Source organism: Equus caballus, unplaced genomic scaffold (assembly GCF_041296265.1).
Source record: "Equus caballus isolate H_3958 breed thoroughbred unplaced genomic scaffold, TB-T2T haplotype2-0000440, whole genome shotgun sequence".
Lineage (NCBI taxonomy): Eukaryota > Metazoa > Chordata > Mammalia > Perissodactyla > Equidae > Equus > Equus caballus.
Window position 1 is genome coordinate 440,949 of NW_027222395.1, and position 18,627 is coordinate 459,575.

At 51.7% G+C, this 18,627-nt stretch overlaps 2 protein-coding genes across 37 annotated transcripts in view; one reads left to right on the forward strand and one right to left on the reverse strand.

The window, feature by feature from the left end:
- LOC106781149 (olfactory receptor 2AE1-like) overlaps positions 1-18,627 on the reverse strand; it is a 139,575-nt gene that overhangs the window by 40,096 nt on the left and 80,852 nt on the right. For 3 of the 36 annotated variants that reach the window (XM_070259595.1, XM_070259585.1, XM_070259593.1), the window contains 2 exons: positions 17,244-17,337; positions 13,388-13,718 (listed from right to left, as the gene is read on the reverse strand). The exons of 18 other annotated variants lie outside the window; for them this stretch is intronic. Coding sequence is in view for 1 of the 18 variants with exons in the window: in XM_070259575.1 (XP_070115676.1) it covers positions 17,244-17,301 (58 nt within the window). In the remaining 17 variants the exon portion in view is untranslated. Of the gene's footprint in view, positions 1-1,050; positions 7,285-9,238; positions 12,692-13,387; positions 13,719-13,989; positions 14,460-16,984; positions 17,338-17,560; positions 18,130-18,627 lie in introns of those variants that run through there. 15 more of the 36 variants (XM_070259586.1, XM_070259596.1, XM_070259583.1 and 12 more) reach the window with 10 other exon arrangements.
- Positions 5,720-9,238, forward strand: LOC111771717 (odorant-binding protein 2b-like). Its single transcript, XM_070259652.1, has 7 exons — positions 5,720-5,809; positions 6,377-6,510; positions 6,788-6,858; positions 7,418-7,528; positions 8,200-8,301; positions 8,615-8,641; positions 9,051-9,238. The coding sequence occupies exons 1-6, from the start codon at positions 5,720-5,722 to the stop codon at positions 8,638-8,640; spliced, it is 534 nt and encodes a 177-aa protein (XP_070115753.1). The 3' UTR covers position 8,641; positions 9,051-9,238.

Sequence of the window (18,627 nt, forward strand, 5' to 3'; positions counted from 1 at the left end):
GATTTGCCTATTCTGGACATTTCCTATAAATGCAATCACACAACAGGTGGTATTTTGGGTCTGGCTTCTTTCATTTTGCATAATGTTTTCAAGGTTCATCCATGTTGTACCAGGTATCAATACCTCATTCCTTTTTACAGCTGAATAATATTCCATTGTATTCATATATCACTTTTGTTGAGCTATTCATCAGTGTAAACTGCCAAACTATTTTCCTGAGCAACTCTACCTTTTCACATTCCCACTGGCAAGCAGCGAATGAGTGAGGGTTCCAAATTCTCCATATCCTCACCAACACTTGGTATTATTTGACTTTTTTATTATAGTCATCCTGGTGTGTGTAACGTGATATCTCATTCTGGTATTGATTCGCATTTCCCTAACAACTGATAATGGGGAGCATCTTTACCTGTACTTATTGGCCATTTGCATATTAATCTGGAGCAATGCTTATCCAAATGCATTGCCCATTTACAATTGAGCTATTTGTATTTTTATTATTGAGTTGCAAGAGTATATTATATGTACTCAACGGTAGACCCTTATCAGATATGTAAAGATGTGCAAATATGTTCTCCCCTTCTGTGGGTTGTCTTTCCACTTCCTTGACCATGTCCTTTGATGCACAAAAGTTTTACTTTTGATGAAGTTCAATTGACCTATTTTCCCTTTAGTCGCTTGTACTTTGGGCGTCATATGCAAGAAACCATTGCCTAATCCAAGGCCATGAAGTTTAGTTGTACATTTTCTTCTAGGGGTTTTGTAGTTTTAGATCCTACATTTACATTCCTGATCCATTTTGACTTAAGTATTGCATACGGTGTGAGGTAGGGGGTCAACTTAATTCTTTCACATGTGGATATGCAGTTATCCCAACACTGCTTGTTGAAAGACTATTCCTTTGCGATTTTCTTGGCATGTCAACTAATTCTAGAATCTGTGTGTGTTGGGTGTGGTGTGACTTACAGTTCCTTGGAATCATTCTTTATACAAAGGATTTTTTTTTTCTGGCCTTGTGGACTTTCCAACAATACATATGTAGACCAGCCATTAGTGAAGAAATCATTTCATTTATTCTGACCAGTTTTCTCTTTGTTTGCTGTGGGTATGTAATTCCACACCCTGTTACTCCCTGATGGCTGGTAGGCCTCATTGCACCATCGTTCTGGACTGGATTATTGCAGCACCTTTCAAAGTAGTTTCTCTGCCTCTATTTTTGCCCCACAAATTTATCCTCAATGCAGCAACTGGAGTGATGTTTTAAAACCAGAAGTCAAATTCGTTGTAAAATCTCACCAGAGGCTTTCTATTACTCTCAGAGTAAAAGTTAAGGTCCTTATCATGGCCTACAAGCCCAACTGAATCGGTCCCACCCTCTCTCTGACCTCATCTCTGGCCACTCTTTCCCTGTATTAATCTCTCCAGTCCCTCTGCCCTCCATTATGTCCCTGGTGCATGCCAGGCACTCTTCTACCCAAAGACTTGAACTCTATGTTCCTTCCACCTGGAATTCTCTTCCACCTGTTGATTTCATGGTTCATTTCCTTCATTATCTTTAATTCTGTGTTCAAATGTCACCTTGGTGAGGCTTGTCACAACCATGCCATTTAAAATAAAACTATCCCCTTGTCCTGACACTCCTTAAACAACTTGTTCCACTTAGATTTCTCCCCATAGCACTTATCATCTTTTAAAATAATATGTAATTATGTGAATCAATGTTCAATCAGGACACAGAAACTATACAAAAGATTGAGCAGGAATAGTTTCTATAAGGAAAAATTAAGTATAAAAGTGTAAAGAGAACTATAGAGAATAGCCCAGAATTACAGTAGAGTAGCTAAGAAAGAAACAATTGTGGGAGGGGTCCACTTCTGCAAGGCCGGGTTCAGACTTTGTCGGAGAAGGTGTGGCTGCAGTTCAGGGATGGTGGAGGAGTTTGCCGGTTGCCAAGGGCCAGAGCTGGTCCATGGTCAGAGCAGCGTTCAGCGGGTAGGGAAATGTAGGCGGACAGTGGCAAGTGCCAAAGTTCTGTCCCCTACCAGGGGCAGGTGGGCTGAGGTTATGACACCTACAGGACTCACCGGGATTCCACTTGTGGGGGTGCCACTCAATCCCCCTAGGAAGCTATCCAAGGGGATCCACTGATTCCACTGTCGATCACCCACTGTGGGTGAGTGCCTGTGGACATCCCCAGATTGTGCCACTGCTGGTTGTACACGAGGAGAAAGAAAATGAAAAAACCTGGAAGCACCCTGGAACCAGGAAGGAAGCCCCTTTGCCCTAAGCCTTCTGCTAGCAAAGCTTAACCCCTGCCAGGTGCAAAAGAGAAATGCCTACTGGGTCCAGCTCCATTATTGCAGAGCAAACAATGGAGGGCAACACATTGATGTTGTATTACAGAGGCAATCCCTTGATAACTGGTAACATAATTCACTGATTTATTTTGTTTATGTTTTCCATGCTTTTACTTCCAACTTACCCCTATTGTTATATTTCTAGTAAGTTTTTTGAAGACAGCATATGGTTGTATCATGGTTTTTAATCTACTCTGCCAATCCCTGTCGTTTAGTTTGCATGGTTAGTCTATGTACATTTGCTATAATCATTAATATGTAAAGGCTTGTATTCGTTTCCTAAGGCTGCTGTAAACAGTGCTATAAGCCAGGTGGCTAAAACATAAACATTCATTCTCTCACAGTTCCAGGAGGAGAAGTCTGAGATCAAGTGAGATGGGGAAGGTAGAAAATCCAATAAAGGGTATGCCAATGAGATGGTCACTATTGTGGGCAACTGGGACTCACTCTTCCTGAAGATTCTCTGAGACATAGGGTGGAACCATCTCAAGACTGTCCCAGGGGAACAAAGAGCTGAGGACTATTAGCCCATCAGTTACCATCTCTACTGACTTGGTAGGTGAATTCACCTGCACTTCTAGTGTCACCATGTGTGCATAGGAAGCATAGGGGAACAGAGGATGCAGGCATTGGGTTGGGAAGCTGTGACCCTCTCAGTGTGCAGGAACTACAGGTGCAGTGGGCTGAGGGGGTGGGCCATCAGCACTGTCAACCATAGTCCACCCCTTGCACTGCACTGATGCACTCATGCTCCAAACCAAATCTGTTCTGGTGAATTATGGAACTGAGGCTTCAGGGTAGTAACCAGCCACAATCTCTAAAATAATGACAGGAGATGGTTAGTAGAAACAAGCTGCAGTCCCAGCTTTCCGGGTGGTCTGGGGGCTTTAATTTGCAGCCATCCTGCCTCCTCTCCTACCCCTTCTACATGCCCACCTATCCCAGCCAGCAAGCCCTCTGGTCTTGGTGATTGTTTGGTAGCGCCATGAAAACCTTCTTGTTCCCGTATGCCAAGGAAGGCCCAGACATTGTCCCCCTTAGTGAGACATCTGGGAAGTAGCAGCTGTGAGGAGCTGTGACCACTCTGAGATTCAAAGGAGAGGTTGTGAGAGGTGTCACCAGAAGTGATAAGAGCTACAGCTGTGGAGTAGACGCAGTCATCATGGTGTGGGTGGTATAATGGTCTCCCATCATAACGGGATGCAGCCATCCAAAGAAACGCCTCAGGCCATTGTGTACTGGGGGGCGGAGATAGGTCTCCCCTCCTGCCACTGTTCTCCCAGTGGTGTCTACCACCAGTTGAACACATCCAGTATCCAAAAAAACACCACACAATTGGAAAGCTCTGTAGAGTTCACCTGAGGTGGCACAGCACAAGATGGTGGACGACGGGCAGCCCCTGGAAATCTCCAATTGCACTAAGCATAGGGTTCATGGGGGCAGCCCTGTCCTCCCAACGACCCCTACGTGGTGTTCCATCATCTTTTTCAAGGATGGAATTAAATTTGTCAATGTCATAAGATGCTTAGATCAGTGACTCCATATAATGAGGGAAATCAAGGTCTCTGGGGTACAGTCAACAAGAACAGGACAGAGGAAAAGCTCTCCCATTGACACAGAGACTCCAGCATGTTTACTAATCTCTGGTCCTAAAGTGCACTGGCCTCGCCCTTTCCTACTCCCAGGACGGAAGGTTTTCTGCTCAGCAGCACCTTCCAAGTTGGCAGTTGATTACTGGATCGTGCCAGCACCCTCAGTACAATCCCCCAGGGGTTATTAGAGAGGGCTAATTATTGTTATTTAGTGAGTACTTGGGGGTGTGCAATCGGCAGTGGTGTCCAATCTTCTGCCAGAGAGGCACAAAGCTGCCCTTGTGTGGCCGTAGCACCTGTGTACAGGGTCTACGTCAGCTGTGGGTCTCAGCGGAGATGATTCAAGCCCAGGAAGTACAGGGTCAGGGAGGGAGAAGGCCAAATTCTTGCTCAGAAGGCAGCCAGGACTGAGACCAGCAGAGCCAGGTGCCCAAGTGTGCTCAACCATGAACTCAGAGCACAGGCCCCTCGTGGCCTGTTTGTGCCTCACTCGGCCCATTTATCCAAAGGGAAGGAGATGTGAGGCCTGTCTTATAGTACATGAGGCAGTCAAAGCTGAGGAGGGAGGTGAAAGCATTTTGGAGAGTCGGGGTTTTAGAAGAATGAATGTAAGCAACTTGCAGTATTAGGGGTTTGGACAGGCTCTGATGGATCCTGGTCCCTGGCCCCACTCCAGGCAGAAGGAGGGAGGAGCCCTCATTCATTGAGCCTTGTACATGTCAGGGGAGCTGGGTCTTCGCAGGCCCACTCAGCAGAGCCTTACAAAGATCCAAAGTGATCGAAGTTGTGGGTGCCCCTGTGGGGGCGGAATCCTCTGAGGCTCAGAGAGATTCAGTAACTGGTTTATTCTTGAATGAACGAACGACCAAGAGCACCTAGCACGTGGATGGAGCTCCTCCCTACAGGCCATCGAACTCATGAGACCCGGGAATCAAGCCTTTCCCTTTGGGGAACTTAATTCTAACAGAGAAGATGGGCACTGAACACTCATGGGGAGAAATGAGCAGACAATCCAGAGAGTAATGAGTGCTCTCCGGGAAACACAGCCTGGCCTGGGGGTCCCAAATGAAGGGGGTGGCACAGCCAGATCGCTCCCTCCTGTGGCCTGGGGAGGCCCCTCTGAGGAGGTGATATTTAAACTGATCCTGAGACACAAAATAGTGCCCCAAATGCCAGGAAGAGGTGGCCTGAGGGGCCCAGGCCCAGGACGAGCAAACGCAGGGGCCCCAGGGCAGGAGAGAGCTCGGACTCTGGGGACCCTGTGGGAATCAGCTGATTGCACACCCTGTCTCTGTAGTTGTAAAGCTCAGTCCCTCTCCCCTCAGCAGTGAGAGGCCAGTTACCAGAGAACTGGCGGAAGATCCAGCCCTGGGATCCTGGGGGAGGGGGATGGGCAGGGGTGTAAGGAAGCCCTTGGCCTTCCCTCCATGACTGGGAGTGCAGACACGCACCCCTGCCCCTTCTGATAATGTCCTCATCCAGATGGCTCACTTGGAGTAAGCACCCTGGAAGGCAGGAAAAAGGGATGGTATTATGTGTCTTTTATTCTGTGGGTGGCACTTAATTGTCACTCATCAGATTCCAACAATAATGACAGTCCACCTCCCCTGATGCAGAATTGCCAGGATGCTAGGTGGGAAGGGTGTGGCCAGTGCCAAGTGTTCATGGGCAGGAGCCGAGCTGGGTATAAAGGGCAGCGCTGTGAGGACTCACACAGCCTCCTCCAGACCCCAGTGACCTGCCGGCGGCTGTGAGCACAGACCCCTGGAGATGAAGGTTCTGTTCCTGACCATCACGCTTGGCCTGATCACAGCCCTGCAGGCCCAGGACCCTCTGTTCTTCCCCTCAGAGAACGAGAATGTGAGCCCAGGGAAGGGCGGGAAGAGAGGTATGGGGGAAAGGCGGTGACTACCTGTTGGCCAGCAGTGACCAGGGGCCTTGTGTTAGGAGGTGTCATTCAAGGTCGAAGTTCTGACCCTGTGCTCCCTGCAGAGTGTGGTCAGAGGAGCAGGAGGCTCTGTTCTTGTGTCTGCAGACAGCGCTCCTCCTTGGGCCCAGAGGCTGAAGCAGGGGAGTGGGTTCAGCATAGGGACTGTTGGTCTGACACTTCGGGAACCCAGAGGCACTGAGGACCCTGTGGAGTATAGACTCATCCAGGGCCAGGGCCCGGTCTCAGCAGAGAAGAGACTCATGGGGTGAGAGACCCCCTGCCTCTGTTTAGGGTCGGGAGCCCTGAGTGCTGGGCTGGTTCTAACAGAGCACAGGGTGTGGATGTACGGGACCCAGCCAGCCTTTGGAGGACAGCACCTGGGGTGCTGGGGATGTCTGGTGATGGCTGCAGCCCATGCACAGAGGATGGGGGTAGTGGGGTGAGGAGGAGATTCTGGGCTATGTCCGTGCTGGACTCATGGCCCCCACCCTGCTCAGATCATAAGGACATGGTATGTGAAGGCCGTGGTGGCTGACAAGGACCTGCCTAAGGAGAAAAGGCCCAAGAAGGTGTCCCCCTTGACAGTCACTGCCCTGGATGATGGAAACTTGGAGGCCATGGGCACCTTCATGTGAGTGTTGCCTCCCAAGGGTGCTGCTCTCCCCTCCTCCTCCCTCTCCCCAGGCTGCGAGGTGGCCCAGAGCAGCCCCTCTTTGTGCCTCTTCCCATCCCACTTTGGGATGTGGGTAAAATGAATGTCCCCCTGACATAGAAAGGAGAGAGTCCAGACTGTGGGGATGACAATGGAACTCGTGGGGACACCAGGGCAGAGGCCCATGTGCCAGGTGAGCTCAGGTTGGCTCGAGTGTGTTTCCTGACAGCCTTCCCCTCTGCCTCCCGTTTTCCAGGAAGGGGGGCCAGTGCCACGAGAAGCGAGTTGTGATGCACCAAACCGAGGAGCCTGGCAGATATAGCGCCTGTGAGTCCAGACCAGGCTGTGCCACATTCCCTGCCAGAGCCCAGGCCTCCCCTTCCCCTGAGGCTGCCTGCTGCCGGGCAGTCCCTGCCCTGTCCCCTCCCAGGAGCAGCTAGCCACTCCCTTCCCAGGAGTCTCCTTGTCCTGACATTGGAAAGGTTTCTCCACAGCAAGGATGACAGTACCAAACCCTCCCTCTGGATGGTCCTAGCAATTCAGCTTGCAGAGAACCAAGGGTTGAGGATGAGGATGCAGGGCGGGGCAGGTGCTGGGTGAACAAAGGAAAGAGCCCCAGCCTCTGATGTCTTCTGGCCTCTGGTGACTCCACTGCTTGGGTTGGAACCTTCCTCATGAAGAGTCTCCCTCTCCAGAGTGTGGTCCATGGTTCTGAGCAGCAGTGTGTCCTGGGCACTGGACCAGCTTGGGCACCTGGATTACGGGGCAGTCAGTAGAGCTAAGGTGGCCGAGAAACTGAAACGTTCCAAAATGTTCCCTAATGTCTCAAATATTTTCTGCAGGAATGAAGACACTAAAGACCAATTTTCTCTATGTCTGTCTGCAGTTGGGGGAAAGAGGCACATGTACATCCTGGACTTGCCAGTAAAGGACCACCGCATCTTCTACTGCGAGGGCCAGCTCGGAGGGAAAGCAATCCGCATGGCAAAACTCGAGGGTAAGAGGCTGCTGCCCCAGGTCCTCAGAGATCCACCTCTCCTGACCCACCCCCACAGGCTCTGCTTCTAGAAGTCAGTGGAACTGGCTTCAGTCCTGATTCTGGGGAATACGAACACCCTGCTTCTGTCTTTGGGGGCCTGGCACAATTTGCTGCCCTGGGGTGTCCAGTCCAAACTCCCTCAGTGACCTGACTTCTCACCAAGGGGATATGGACGCAGCTGCTAAGTCCCATCTCTTGGGGTCTGGGGCGTGAGGCCAGGTCAGCATTGGGGAGTGCACTGTTGCTGACAGAGGTCTTCTTGGAGCAATGACCCTCCAGAGTGGGGTGAAGTCCAAGAATTTTCTGGCCAGAGAGCATCACAATTCCTCCAGGCCATCAGCTTCTTCCAGGTCAGGGGTGTGACCCTGCAGATCGGTTTTGAGAGTGGGCCTGGGACCCCAGGGGCCCTCAGTGTCTCGGAGTGTCTCCCTGGCTATCCTCCTTCACAGGAACCTCTCACCTGGGTGGTGGCCTGTCTCCTCTGGGCCTACTCTGTATCCACTTTCGGGGGAACCCTCCATCTCAGCCTCAGCCATTACAGGACAAAGCCCCCCAAGTGCTAGGAGGCACTGTCTCCTCTTGGGGTCTGCTTCCTGAACCTGAGGCTCACCTGGTCACCTCTCCTACAGGTAGAAATCCCGACATGAGCCTGGAAGCCCTGGAAGAATTTAAGAAATTCACAGAGCGCAAGGGATTGCCACAGAACATCATCATCATGCCTGTCCAGACGGGTAAGAGGACAACTCTGCCCAGGTTCCCTGTGTCCACTCTGCATGTCCCTTTGTCCCCTATGTCCCTCCCTGTGTCCCCAACAGATTCCTCGTGTCCCACTGTGCCCTTCAAGTCCCTCTGTGTCCCCCAGGACCTTCCTCGCCCCTTCCCCTGCCCCCCGCCATGGGGGAGACATCAGCGCTGTGTTGTGTCACAGGGGCACAAGGGCCCCACTCCGGGTCTCTGCTATTGGTGTCAGAGCTGCAGCTTGATGGGGTCTGGGCCCTTGGCTAGGGTCTCTTCTCATTGCTGAATTTTCCTTGGTTTCTACAGAAAGCTGCATTCCTGAAAGTGACTAGGGTAAGTGACCCTTGAAGCAAACAAGAGTCCTGGGTTCAAAGGAACGTCAGGAGTCACCAAGGCACCCCCAAGGTGGAGACAAGAGGGACTCCATGTGAGCCAGGCAGAGCCTTGTCTGCTCTGAGATCCTCTCTGGGATTTGATCCTTACTTGGGATGTCTGTCCCCGAACATCATTCCTGGGACATTTAGGGACTCCTTTTTTTCTCTGTCTCTGTAACTTGGGACCAATGGGCCAGGGTCTGTCCTCCACCACACCCATGCACCTGGTGGAAGTGGGAGGCTGCCCTCCATGCAGCAGCCCTGAGAGCATTACATATGTCCCCAACACTGCCACCCCTGAGAACCCCACACCTGCCCCCCCTCCCCTCCCCTGTCCTGGACTCACTGACCCTCTCCCTTCTTTCTAGGGCAGGGGACATCAGCACCCCACAGCAGCCCCAGGGCAGCACCATCAAGACCCTCTGTCCTGCAGGCCATGGAAGGAGCCCCTGCCTCTAGAGCCTGACCTGCTCTGCCCCTCCAGTTACCTTGACTCCCCTTCCTCCCCCAGCCATGCATCCCCTCTCCTAGTTCCACATAAAGAGCTTCAGCAGTTCCTGGTGACTCTGCCTGTCTGTGGGGGTCCCTCGCGTGGGCTGGGAACTGGGAGGAAGTAGGCAAGCCAGAGAAGGCAGGACAGGAGGACCCATCTATGTCTGCATTCTCCTTGAAAGTTGGACCAATCCAATGGGCATTAGGGTCCAGGCCGAGGGATGGGTGCTACAGCTCTGACCAAGGGTCTAATGGGGGACAGGTCTGACACCCAAGAAGCTCAGGTTCTGGGTGGTCACGTGGTGGGGGAGAAGGGATGTGAAGATAACAGGGTCGGATACAGCCCAGAGGTGATGACATGTGTGCAGGTGGGGATCACCTGGCCCCCTGATTCCCAACTGCCTAGATGTGGTGACAGGAGTGCTGGGAGGCTGCCTTTGAGGGTGCAGGCAGGAGACCAGGCTTCCAAAGGCCATCAGGATGGGGACAGCAGGACCCTGGAATCCCAGCCTGGGTGGGACTCTGCTCCTGCCACTTCCCCCTAGGCCTGGCTGGACACATGCACTGCCCCTGGGGAGGGAGCCACTTCAAGAGGGACCTTGTTCACAATTGTAATGTCATCACTATGGTTTCCCAAATCACCCTGGGGCTTTGCAGTGACAGCCAGCCAACTGAGGTCAGGGTCTCCTTGCTTGTGGTAGGAGAGGTGGATGCAGCCCAGCTTCCCTAGAGACAGGGGGGTGCCTGGAGCTCCCTTCATGCAGGGTCAGTGCACCTTCCCAAGTCACAGGCCCAAGGTCCCCGGTGGGATGGCGAGCATCCCTGGGCCTCTCCTGAACACAGCAGGCCCCAGATGCAGACTTCTGGCACCCTGGTACTTGTAGGTTCCTTCCTTGACAACGAAATACTAGGTAGGGAGTCCCTGCATGGTGCAAGCCCCCCACAGGTTGAGGCGGTGCCCAGGGGGCCAGGCAATCACAGGTTACAACTGCCTTGGCTTTGTTTTTTCAGCTTCCATAAGGATGACAGTTCTTATACCACTGTCCCTGCAATGGCACGAGGCCATCAAGGCAGGAGCCTGGGAGGAGGGAGTCGGTGGAAGACTCTGTGCACGCAGGCCCGTGTCCTGGGATTCCAGGACCCTGTGCCATTTGTCCACCTGGTGCTGACCTGCCCCTAAGCAGCGGTGTCCCTCTGATGTGGCAGCCCCAGGGGTCTGTGCAGAGAAGGGGCTGTGAGATGGCCAGGGTCAGGGTTCAGGGTCCTCAAGGGTCGAGGGGTTAAGACTTGGGGTAGGGATGCTAAGACCTGACAGGTGACAATCCTCAGCAGAACTTCCCCAGGGCACATCCCTCCAGCTGGAGAACAAGTGGGCAGAGCTGAAGAATCCCTGTGCCCAGCCCATGGGCTCATACAGAGCCGATTTTCAGGGTCTGTCTTCCTAATTGGGGGGCAACAGAATTCCTACATGAAGTCTTTTCTTTGGTCTGGGAATCCAAGTCCAGTACCTGCCCCAGCACTGTCTGCACCACAACAGCCTTGGCCCTGCCTGCAGGCTGTCCAGGTGCCTGGTCTGTGCTGGGCAGTGGTTTTCAGTGGATTCCTGGACCCTGGAGGGCCTGGTGTCCGGGGAGGGCCTTCATGGGCAAGATGGGGCAGAACAAGTGGAATCTTAACCGAATCCTGCAAACCACACTTCCCATGGGACAGGACCCTGTATGGACCCCAGGAAGACCACAGACTTTCTCAGAGAGGCAGCTGGCATCCTGGGGACTCAAGTCCCTGCGGTCAAACCACCATGCTTTACTCCCCACGTGGACTTCATTCTGGGTGGAGCCCAAGGAGCATCCCTGAAATGAAACCACCCCAAACAGGTCCAGGTCTGAGGTCCTAGCTGTCGTGGCCTCAAAGCAATGGGTGGACAGACAGAACGAAGAGTAAGAAGCGGACCCCACATAGAGTTCATCGTTCCTACAGACAGGACCCTTCTATTTCTCCCTTTCTCCTCTGGCTTGTTTACCTGATTTCTTGCTCAGTTGGTTCCTCTGAGAATTGGCCACTGAGCCGGGTAAGAGAGCAAGAGGGGCCTTGGGGTTGATACCTGAGAAAGATCAGGAGGGAGGAAGCCAAATGAGGCAGGAGACTCTCCAAGGAGCCGAGCTGGCCCAGCGGGGAGTTGGGAGCCATGGCTGCCCATGGAGGAGCCTGCATGGTGGAAAGGCCAGCTCAGCACTCTCCTCCCCAAACTCCCAATGGGCTCGGTCCTGGGGTGCTGCCACTGGTGTCTTTAGCCAACTGTCATCCTTGCAGCTCACTGGCAGGCTCTCTCCTGAAGGGGCTCAGAGCGTCACCCTGCGTGGACACTATAGCCCACCTGTCATGTCCTGAGCGCATGTAAACACCTCTGCTCACCTTTAGGGAGCAGCTCCTCCAGGTCCTGGGAATCCTCCTTTCAAGAGGACACTCAGAAGAGAGAAAACAGCGGTCAAACCACAGCCCCTGACCCACTGTAGCTGGTCCTAGGGCCAGACTGACCCACACAGCCACCCTTCAGTAGTTGCTTCTCTATGCCACACACCCTGAGACCCCCTCCATCTCAGTGGGGCCCAGATGGATGACCCAGTTGTTCCTGTTTACTTGCTGGTTGGAGGGCAGCGTATGTCTACTCATGCTCACCACACATGGGAGCACCACGTCTGCACAGATGAGCACTCGACCCCTGACCTCTAGTTAAGAAGGGGTTGGGAAGAACCATCTAGAGCAGGAATCAGGCTGGTCTCCTCCCGAGGGACCCAGTTCAGGTCAGCTCTGCACTTAAAAGGCCCTGCTGTGCAACTCAGCAGAAGGAAATGACTCCCCACTGCCGAGGAGCTGCCTCTGTGGGGGCTCACTGACCTCAACTCACCCCATCTAGGGTCAGCCTCGAGGGGACCCAGGCCACAGGTGGGGATTGCCTAGGCCACTTGGCCAGCTACCATCACTGACCACTGCACTTTCGCTCCACATCAAGTTCAGAAACTCCACACAACTCCTGCCATCTCCTTCTGAGAGGCACAACCTCACCCTCACCCCCGTCACTAATTCCAGAATATTTTCATCACCCCATAAAGATTCCTCAGGCTTTAGCAGTCACTTCTCATTCCTCCCTCTTCTGTGACCCCTGGCAATCACTAATCTACTTCCTCTCTCCCTGGATTTGCCGACTCTGAACATTCTCATAAATGGAGTCCTGCAATGTGTGGCCTTTGGTGTCTGCCTTCTTCCACCCAGTATCACGTTTCCAAGGTCCATCCACGTTGCAGCTGTGTCAGAACTTCATTTGCTTTATGAGTGAATGAGATCCCATTGCTTGGATAGATCGCATTTGGTCATCCATTCTTCAGCTGGTGGACATCAGGGTTGTTTCCACCCTTTGACTACTGTGAATAGTCAAACCTGACCTTTGTCGGGACCACCATCAGCGGTGATGAACGTCCAGCAGAGGAGCAGCATGGCCAGGGCTGGAGGGTTCTGGGGCCTGGTGAAGGTGGAATCATGAATCCTTTGGAGCAAGAACTGGGTACCTACCTGCACTTGGTTAGGGTCTCAGTCCTGTTATTCTGAGCCCCACATGGACCTGGGCCAGAGTTTTCTCTTGTGTCCTTGGTGACATCTCCCAGGCACAGCAGAGCATCTTCCTGCCCTCTAGTGGAGTGGGGACCTCAGTGAGGCCTTGGACAGGTTTCCATTCACCATAGGTCCCTCCACCCTTTTCAGCAAGAACTGTACCGGGTAGCAGTGGGAATGTTGTGGAGCCTTCTCCTTACCATACCCAGGCACACACACACACACACACACACACACTACAGACACACTTGCTGCACAATGTAAACACAGAGAGACACATACGCAATTGTGCACATGCACACACTCAGACAGATACACAGAGACTATTATGCACACAGAGAGACATATACACACATGTGCATGTGCACACGTGTGTACATGTCTACATACGGATATACATGTGCACAAATGAACATGTAAATTTGTGTACAAATGCATACACGAATGCACACATAGACAGACACATATGCAGATACACATACATGCACACACACACTTAAGCACACATCCACAGGGACAAGAAGATGCCATTTGCATTTGGTGGAAATTTCTGGGAGCAAAATGGAGGAGGAATGAGGGACAGGGAAAGCAGAGGCCACTCAGGATATTTCAGTCAGAGATCTCATCCCAATACTTCCAAGTCTCGAGGTAGGAAAGGGGCAGCAGCAGCAGAGGGAGGAGGTGGACTGCGGGCATGCATCTGAGCAAGGCCCCAGGTGGTGTGGGGAACAGAAGTGAAGGGTACAGAGGGTCAGTGAGGTCTCCCAGGGTCTCACTGGGAGCAGTGATGAGAATACAGAACACAGGAGCCAGGGTACATTTGAGAGGAAGGAGATCAATTCCGCCTGCAGGGAGAAAGGCAACTGCAATGGGAGCCGTGGGCATCCTTGTGGGGATGTTTAGAGCGGGCTGGATGCTTTGCTTGGAGTTCAGGAGGTCTGGCGGGAAAGGGGAGGTGAGGGGACGTCAGCTCCAAGGTGGGATCTGTAGCCTGGACTGGACCAACTCTCCCAGGGATGCTCGAGGGACGGGGCTTGTCGAGGATCCCTGGGGCTCGTACAATAAAGGCCAAGGCGAGGTGGAGGATACACACAAGGAAGCCATTGTTTATCTTGCTAACTCTCAATGCAGATGTTTACCACTTCCCATTCTGATGACATTCCCCCTTCCAGATATGTTTTTTTCAGAAGGAATCAAACCCAAGAGTAATGATGGCTAATTACAAAAATTTAAGAACATCCATTCACAGGATCCAAACAATATAATCACCAACTACACGGCAAACTTGAAGGGCCTTTATGAAGGTCAGGGAGTGGCAGGATCCTGTCTCCAGGTCAGCCTAAGCCAGAGGATAAAAGGGCAGCTGGCAGGCCAGGTGAGCAGGGAACAGATATAGGGGCTCCCACTGGGCCATGCAGCCCTCCCTCCTGAAAGCATGGCTAAGTCTGCTCTCTGTGCTATGAGAAGAGGGGACCCAGTTTATTCCCACCCACACTGAAAAGGTGAGGTGAGAATATCAGTAAGGATGAGCAGTTGGCCTGTACAGGCCCCAGGTCAGCCACCTTCACTGGCTTAGGGTCTCAATTCTGTTATTCTGAGCATCAGGTGAGCTTGGGCCAGAGTTTCCTCTCGTGTCTTTGGTGATGTCTCCCGGGGAGAGCAGAGCATCTTCCTGACCACTGCCTGAGTGGGCAGTTCAGTGAGGCCTTGGACAGATTTTCATCCACCATAGGTCCCTGCCAACCCCTTACTTCTGGTGAAATTATGGGCAAGTCAGGTAGCCTTTCTAAGATGTAGTTTCTTCAGCAAAGTCATGGTTTGGAAGGAACTTTGCATATTTTAAGTCTACCTATTAATGTGAAGAATGTTGTCCCTATTATGTGCTTATATTTTGCAAGGTACTACACTGTGGTCAATATTAAAAGTCAAACACATTATTATCAAACATGTTATAAATTTCCAAAATCCATAGTGCTGTTGAAACAATATTTGAGGTCTGCAAATATCTAGATGACACCAAGTTCCCAGTCCCTACACGGGGACCATCACAGCCTCACCTCCCTGGGACCCCTCTGTGCCTCTTCTTGGTATTTTTGTGACCTGGACCGCCCTGACACTCGGCCTTGGGCTCCAGGCCTCCCTAACACCTCACCTCCCACTAAAGAGTCCAGCGTTTCTTCCCCCTCTCTGCCCATTTGTCTCCCCATGTCCACCTTTCCTCTCTGGGTGATTGTCAGCTTTCCAGCCTAACTCTTGTCCACCTGGGCCTGAGGAGACAAGTGGTCCCCTCTCTTTGCCTTCTCTGGTATATGCCCATGTCTGGATCTTCCCTCTCCCTCACCCATGAAAGGATTGTTTCATTCAGTCCTGAGATTTAACCTCAGCCTCTCAAGGAACGTGAGCCGCAGAAGACACAGGGATGAGGCAGGAGCTGGTGCTGGGAAACCAGATCCTGGTGGGTGGCCATGTCCAAGATCTTGGGAATAGCATGAGTATGTGTGCTCATCATCGGAACAAAACTGCACTTGATTTCAGGGGACAGAGCTTGACAATGGTAATGGTTTAGAGAATCTGGAGCCCTCAATAGTGTCAGGGCAGAGGAAGGGCCGGCAACACAGTCATAATAATTTTTATCCTATGTTCCCAAATTACCTAGTAAATGGATAGAGAGATGGTGAATAAATGGATAGTGGGTGGGTGGGTGGATGAATGGATAGTGGATGGTTGATGGAAGGACTGAAGGATGGTGGGTGGATAGTAGGTGGATGGATTGATAGTAGGTAGTGAATGTATGGTGAAAGGATGGAAGGATGGTGGATGGATGGTGGGTGGATGGATGGATGGTGGTTAGGTGGGTGATGGATGGATAGTGGATAGATGAGTAGATGGATAGATAGATCAATGTATGGAAGGATGGATAGATGTTGCATGGATGGGGGATAAATGACAGGATTTTGAATGGATAGTGGGAGGAGGGATGGATGATGGCTGCCTGGCTGGATAGTGTATAGATGAGTAGACGACTGGATGGATGGATAGATGAGGGATGCATGGTGGATAAACAGGTGGATGGATGGATGGATGGATGGATGGATGAATGGCTAGATGGATGGAAGGATGATGGATGGATGGATAATGGATGGATGGTGAATGAATGGATGAACAGATGAGGGATAGATGAATGGATGAATAAATGGTGGATGGATGGCTTGCGGATGTGTGCACGATGGATGGTGGATAGATGGATGGATGGATGGATGGCTAGATGGATGGATGAATGAATACCTATGAGGCAACGATTGCGAAGGCACACTTGGACACTTCTAAGGTAAGTGAGTCTAATCCAATTGAGCATCACTGTGAGCTCTATGCACATCTGCTCCATCTACTGCTCTGCCTTTCTCGTCCCTTCCTTATTCTGGATTGGGGAGATGTCCAATTCTGACAAGGTTGTGGTCCTTTCACAGTTCTCCTCTCAATGAGCTCATCAACAGCCCCTCCCCTTCAGGATATTAGGGTCTTCGCAGTTTCTGTGGAAATCTCATCGGACATTTCCCACTAGTGTCAGCTTCCTCAGCTGACGCGATGGGACGGCAGACTCAAGTGGAGGGACAACTTGCTGTTTGCCTCTCGTATCTCCATCAACCATATGATCTCTTTCCTTGTTTCACCTGACTTCACAGCCCACTTTCCTGAGCTATGGACATCTGCTCTGATATTAGTCATTTTAAAGACATCTGGGCTCAGTCCCTTCAATCTTGTTACATTTTTCTCCATAAAGCCCTTATTACCGACATCTTTTTTCCCAAGCTTTCAGGAAAATGGTATACAAAGTGCTGAGCAGGAACCATTGATATCACCAGAGTAAAGTGATGCCATCCCTGCCACCCTTCGGCTTCAGAATGAACTTCAAGGTTTTTGGAATTCAGAACGCACAACATGGGGGTGTCCCTCCCTCTCGTCCCACCCCTGAGCTCCCCAATACCAATCCTGGGGTACTGGAAACAGGCCTCATCTCCTACCTGCACATTGGAGCCAGGCAGTGGCCTGCCATATAGGTCCTATGTCTTCTAATTATTAATGTGCTGGTGTTTCTAGGACACTTCACACGATAAAGATGGTGGTGGTGTTAATGAAAATAAGGGAGAGTCACCACCATGTACTAAGAACTAATTACAGTGTGGTTCCCTGGGTAATGCTTTACTTGCCTTCTCTCATTCACAACCCGCAAAAGCCCAGTGCTGTGGGTATTTGAGGAAGTGGAGGCTTCACAGTTCTCACATGAGCTGGAAGGTGAATAGACTGATAGGCACTGGGGATCTCTGAGCCCAGAGTGCGAGCTCTGGACTGGCTTCTGCTGAGACAAAGAACAGAGGCCTCTTGTCTACAAGACAGGTGGGCAAATGGGCCAGGGGCAGCCATTGTCATCCTCTTGTACCCAGTGGGGCCCCTGGTGGACTCACCTGGCAGCTCAACTCTGTAAGCGAGATGGGCAAGGAAGAGGTTTGGGGTATTCTCCATAGCACACCAACAGCCTCTCTAGGATCCTGTTGGGAACTGTCAGCAAGACAAGAATTATGTGTCCTTAGACCAGGCCTTATGGGGGAATTGTGAAAGTCACTTAGTGAGAGGCAAAATGCTCTGTTCCTCAGGGGGAAGTGGGGCTAGTCAGGGCATTGACTGTTCCGTTAGCTCATTCCATTCAGCCTACCACATGTGCTGGGTGTTGTTTACACCATCCTGGGCACTGAAGACAAGGTAAATAAGATGAGGTCCCCACTCAAACTTTCAAAGTCTTCTTGAGTGGCAGATGGGCAAGCTTTACCCAAGAGGAATGCCAGTCCTGAAGCCTGCAACCCACAGCCTCACTGTGCTTGAGATGGGAGGACTTCACCCAGGAGTGATCTCCTGGCTGAGGTTGGGGGAGGAGGAGTTTGCAAGATTCACTGGACAGTCTCCTGACCATCCATGCTATGCAGCCACATCAGCAATGCCTGGGGACATTTGTGAGGGAGGTCACGGAGGTTCACATGCTTCAGGAGATCATGGCAGTAGAGTGTGATGAGAGGTGATGACAGGGGCTATGGGATTGAAACTATCCTTTCATTTTTTTTCAGCAAAGATGCTGCAGAACCCCAGTTCAGTGTCCTTGGTGTATTGGGGTGGGACTGACAAGGCAGGGGCTGGGCTTAATGGATAAAATGGTGGCACAACCCTGGGTTGGAAGAGGCAGGATAGGCATTGAGAGAATGAGGAGCGTGCCCTTTGGTTGACAAGTCAGTATTCACACCCTGGAAACCTTGGGATGCTTCCAATGCCAGAACAGATCTCGAAGGCAGCTCCTGTTTTCTAGGAAGGCAAGTGGATGCAAACTGTTTATAATGCCCTTTGTGGAATCATTGCCTCAAAATTCAAAATCTGGTAGTGGCCACTGGCTCAACTGCATGGATGGCCTTGGCTTCCAGGGGGCAGCACTTTTGCTGGAATGTGCCAGGTGACCACCCAGTCTGTGAATCTGGGTGAACCACCATGTGACAGACTCAGCTCCTACTGTACTGTGGAAACCTCAGATCTCTACTTGGGGAGACAGTTTTTCCTTCACTGCTCAGAGCTGTCAATCATCCTGGCTCCTCCCCACCCATAGCTCATGTTCTTTCCACACCCCATCCAAGGACCAACTTTCTCCAGTTTTCCAAAGCCCGGGCACGCCCTTCCGTGATCACCCCTCCACCTGTGAACCTGTCTCGCTGCAGCTGGCCTCGTGCCCAGGGACAGGACAATTGTGCTTCCCCGGCCTCACAGGATCCCCACCCTCAGGGGACACAAAAGTTGCTGGTACAGAGCCTG

Bases quoted from the DNA above. Each gene is read 5' to 3' on its own strand.
- LOC111771717 (XM_070259652.1), top strand. From the start codon at position 5,720: ATGAAGGTTCTGTTCCTGACCATCACGCTTGGCCTGATCACAGCCCTG. The intron at 6,511-6,787 runs GTGAGTGTTGCC...CCCGTTTTCCAG, and splicing joins GAGGCCATGGGCACCTTCAT to GAAGGGGGGCCAGTGCCACG. The intron at 6,859-7,417 runs GTGAGTCCAGAC...GTCTGTCTGCAG, and splicing joins GCCTGGCAGATATAGCGCCT to TTGGGGGAAAGAGGCACATG.